The sequence below is a fragment of the Amyelois transitella genome, chromosome 4 (genome assembly GCF_032362555.1).
Source record: "Amyelois transitella isolate CPQ chromosome 4, ilAmyTran1.1, whole genome shotgun sequence".
NCBI classification, from domain to species: Eukaryota; Metazoa; Arthropoda; class Insecta; order Lepidoptera; family Pyralidae; genus Amyelois; species Amyelois transitella.
In genome coordinates, this window is record NC_083507.1 from 11,272,250 (window position 1) to 11,276,519 (window position 4,270).

General features: G+C 34.7%; 1 protein-coding gene across 1 annotated transcript; it reads right to left on the reverse strand.

The window, feature by feature from the left end:
* Nucleotides 1-1,065: 1,065 nt before the first annotated feature.
* LOC132904370 (cytochrome P450 6B5-like) lies at nt 1,066-3,067 on the reverse strand. Its single transcript, XM_060954577.1, has one exon. The coding sequence runs from the start codon at nt 3,001-3,003 to the stop codon at nt 1,528-1,530; it is 1,476 nt and encodes a 491-aa protein (XP_060810560.1). The 5' UTR covers nt 3,004-3,067; the 3' UTR covers nt 1,066-1,527.
* Between the last annotated feature and the right edge of the window lie 1,203 nt (nt 3,068-4,270).

Here is a 4,270-nt window from a genome sequence, read left to right on the forward strand (position 1 = left end):
TTCTCATTGGTCATTTGAATCCAATTCATAATAAGAGTATTACACACTGACTGTCTGGTGGATTTGGTGTTTGGCGTGTAGGTTCCTTATGTAGTCTAAATTATACTTTAGCTTTATGTTTTAAAACTAGTATGTTCTAAATTGTACAAATTTAGCTAGACCTGAGTAAATTTGATAGCGATAACGAACTCACAACATTGGGTAATATTTATCTACCTTATAAATATTGCGCAACATTCCTAACAATGATATTTTATTTTTAATCGCCTTAAAAAAAGGCGGTTCTCAGTTAGACCTGTATGTTTATTCGCGATTATCTGGCGTTTCGTTAAACCGATTTTGATGCGGTTTTCAGGGAAGTGTTTGTTACACTTAGGAGAAGGAGAAATTTAACCAGGTTCAAAAAAGTTGGATATTGATTAGAGGCGGGTCTCTTTTTACAAAAACAAAGCAAATAACGAGATAATATTTATATCTTAAACGCAAAGACGACTGATTGACTGACTGATATATCAACGCGCAGCCTAAACTACTGGACCGATTGAGATGAATTTTAGCATGCCGATAGTTGTTATCATGTAGACTGTCTAGTTTTTACACTATATTTAGCTGAGATAATTGAACATTGACATCATATTGTCATCATATCATCATATATAAAATTACCTTTGCTATTAATTATAGTTCATTGAAAAAATATTGAAAAATATTTTAATATTAATTAATTTTTATTTCAGAATATTTACCGGTTCTTCAATAAACGTGTCGTGTGGTTCATGGCACCAATAGGTAAAAGAATAGGATCACTCATTCTCTTTCCCATGGATGTCGTAAAAGGCAACTTAGGGATAGCCCTAAACTTGGACTTTTTTTAGGCGACGGGGTTGCAACCTGTCACTTTATATGAATCTCAATTCTATCAGTAAGCCAAACAGCTTATCGTGGCCTATCAGTATTTTCAAGACTGTTGGATTTGTCTACCCTGCAAGGGGTATAGACGTGATTATATGTATGTATGTATGTCATTAAACGTCCAAAGGAATCTTATAAATAAAAGTATATAAGGATTATGATTGAGTATTTATTCAACTTACTAAAGAATATTTATTAATGTTACTTAAAGGTATTAAAGGGTTTTATTTATAAAAAAATATACTATGTGCGTGAACGACGTATCTTCATTAAAGTTAATACACACATGCATTTACGACACTGATATAATAGAGTTTTCAATTAACAGCTAAAATTTCACAATTAAATTACAAACACGAGTAATATTTACAAGATTTTTTTTTGTAACAAATTATACAGATTGTGTTGGCCTCGAAGTAAGTTCGTTTAAGTTAATTGTGTTGCGAGATACTAACTCAACTATACTATTTGTAAATACTTATATACTAGATAAACATCCAAAACCCAGGCCAATCAGCAAATTTCGTTTCACATCATGCTCCGATTGGGATTCGAACCTGGGACCTCAGGTGTCACAGACAAGCGCACTGTCGCTGCGCCGCAAAGGCCGTCAATTTAATTCCTAGGTATGAATTCAATGTCCACATTTTTCATTCTGAGTTGCACTTGATCTTTACCGAATCTTAATCCACCTTTGTGCTCAACCGTTTTTATATCAAACGAACGCAACACGTGAGCTAAAGCAGCTTTTGCTTGTAATTTAGCATATCTAGCACCAATGCATATTCTGCCTCCTTTACCAAACGGCAGATAAGTTTCACTTTTTTGATCTGTTAAATTTCTTTCGGGGTCAAACATCTCGGGGTTTTCGTGATACCGAGAGTCGTGGTGAAGCTCGTACACGGCTGTATACATTTTAGTTCCCTTTGCAACTTTAATATTCCCAACAGGCAACACGGTGTCCCGAACACATTTTCTAGTCAAAAAACCTATCGGTGGGAATATTCTTAAAGATTCATTTAAAACCTTATCCAGATATTCCATTTCGCTGATAGCGTCGTAGGATAATTGTGCGTTATGTTTGTTATAGACATCTTCAATTTCTTGTACCACTTGTTTGAGTATTTCTGGATGTTTTCCAAGTTGGATGAGAACAGCGAATATAGCCGTAGCTGTGGGTTCAACACCGGCTGTGAAAAAGAAGAACGCTTGAGCTGCAAGAAGTTCGTCGGATGGCACCAACTCGAACCCCGTCTCATCTCTCATTACACCGTTCTTCTGTATTTGTATACATATGTCAGCAAAATCATGCCTCTTTACTTTTTCTTGTTCTCGTTTTCTCAACACTTGTTTGATAGCACCGATGAAGAATTCTTCGTGTTCCGAGAAAAGTTTCAGTCCCAACAATTTGAACAGAGGAGTGCACAAATTGGATAATGAAAACCTTATATTGCTCCACAAGGTAGGACGAAAGGCGGCTCTAGTTATTTCGAGGAATGGGGAATCGTAGGTTGATTCTGAACCGATTCCAAAAACGGCACCACCGATCGCCGCGCAGCAGAACGTTGATAGCGTATCAAACGTGTTTCTTCTCCATTTCTCAGGGTTGTTCTTCAAATGCTCCACAAAGTCCAGCGCACTTTTGTCGATGATGTAGTACATATTCTTTAGTTTCGCGGCAGTGAATAATGGCGTCATGTTTTGCCGCATCAGTTTCCATCGCTTACCACCCATGAACAATATGTTATCAGCCAACAAATCCCCTTCGTTCATCTCGAACCCTCTCTCGCTGAACGACACAAAATCTGTTTGCATCACCGCGTGAACATTTTTAGCGTCAGTCACATAAAGGGAGGGTGTGAAAAACGTTCCGATACCTATTGCTGGTTCGTTTGGATGTTTTTTGTAAATGTCGTGGAATATCTGAAACAACGGCCGATCGCTAATCAGAAATTCCCAGAACGGTCCCAAAACTTTGTTCACTTCGTAAAACTTTGCACCGCGTTCCTTCCAGTAGTTCTCATTGTATTTGCCGTTCAAATAAACGTAAATTAAGATAAGGGAAATTGACAATAGCAGTAACACAATCATGTTGACCGGTCAAATGTAACTGTTCAAAATCTGTTGTGTATTCCAACTTTATATTTCATCACTGTCTCATTTTGTATTATTAACAAAGTAGCTGATATTATTATTGATAAGTTAACTACCTATTGCTTAGAATCATTTAAATAACAAATCACGTTTTGTAGCGATGTAGATGAGAAAGCATTTTATCTAATTGAGGCGATTAGTTTATGCGATATTTCCAACAATTATAGTATTTGTTTTAATGGTTTATCTATTGTTATTCTCTTAATAAGTTAATTTGAGATAAAACGTAATTATTTTATTTATACTTCTGGACAAGCCAGATTTGATAAAAAATGTTTTCGTCTGCATTCTTATAAACTATGTTATCGTAAAGTTTATAAACATAAAGACATCTTAAATACATTTTGGAACCATAAAAATGAAGCGGAAAAGCAAGAGTTCACTTCTTTGCAAAATGTTGTTGCTGTATATTTATTACATAAAAAAAATTGTAAATAAACAAAAGTTAAAGGATTATAATTGAGTATTTATTTAATTTATATTTTTTTTTATTAATATTACTTAAAGGTATACGATTTTAATAAGAAATAAAATATAATTGCGAGAACGACATCTGTTAGTCTATCAAGACTGCTGGCTCTTCTATCCCGCCAAGGATATAAGCGTGCTTATATGAATGAAAAAATAACACTTATGTTTATTTATATACTTATAACTATACCTTGAACAGATCTCTTCCAGTCTTCGTTATTTTTTTAAAGAGCAGAAGTGAAACAAGATTTAAAAAAGACGTAGATAGATAGATAAAACTCTTTATTGTACCATAAGAGTAAAACATACAAAACAGCACAAAACAGATATAGATGGTACAAAAGCGGACTATATGCATATATACATACATATCGTCACGTCTATATCCCTTGCGGGGTAGACAGAGCCAACAGTCTTGAAAAGACTGAATGGCCACGTTCAGCTATTTGGCTTAATGATAGAATTGAGATTCAAATAGTGACAGGTTACTAGCCCATCGCCTAAAAAGAATCCCTGAGAAAGAGATGGAGTGGTCCTATTATTTTTATATCGGTGCCAGGAACCACAAGGCACTCTTATTATGATTTTTTTTTTCATTATAGGTATAAATCAAAACGTGTAACACTCGTAAAAACAATCTCAAACTTTATCATATTGTTTACTTTTTTATATTCTTACCAACAGTTCACTGTATCTTATCAACAGTTGACTACATATATATAAATCAGCGAAG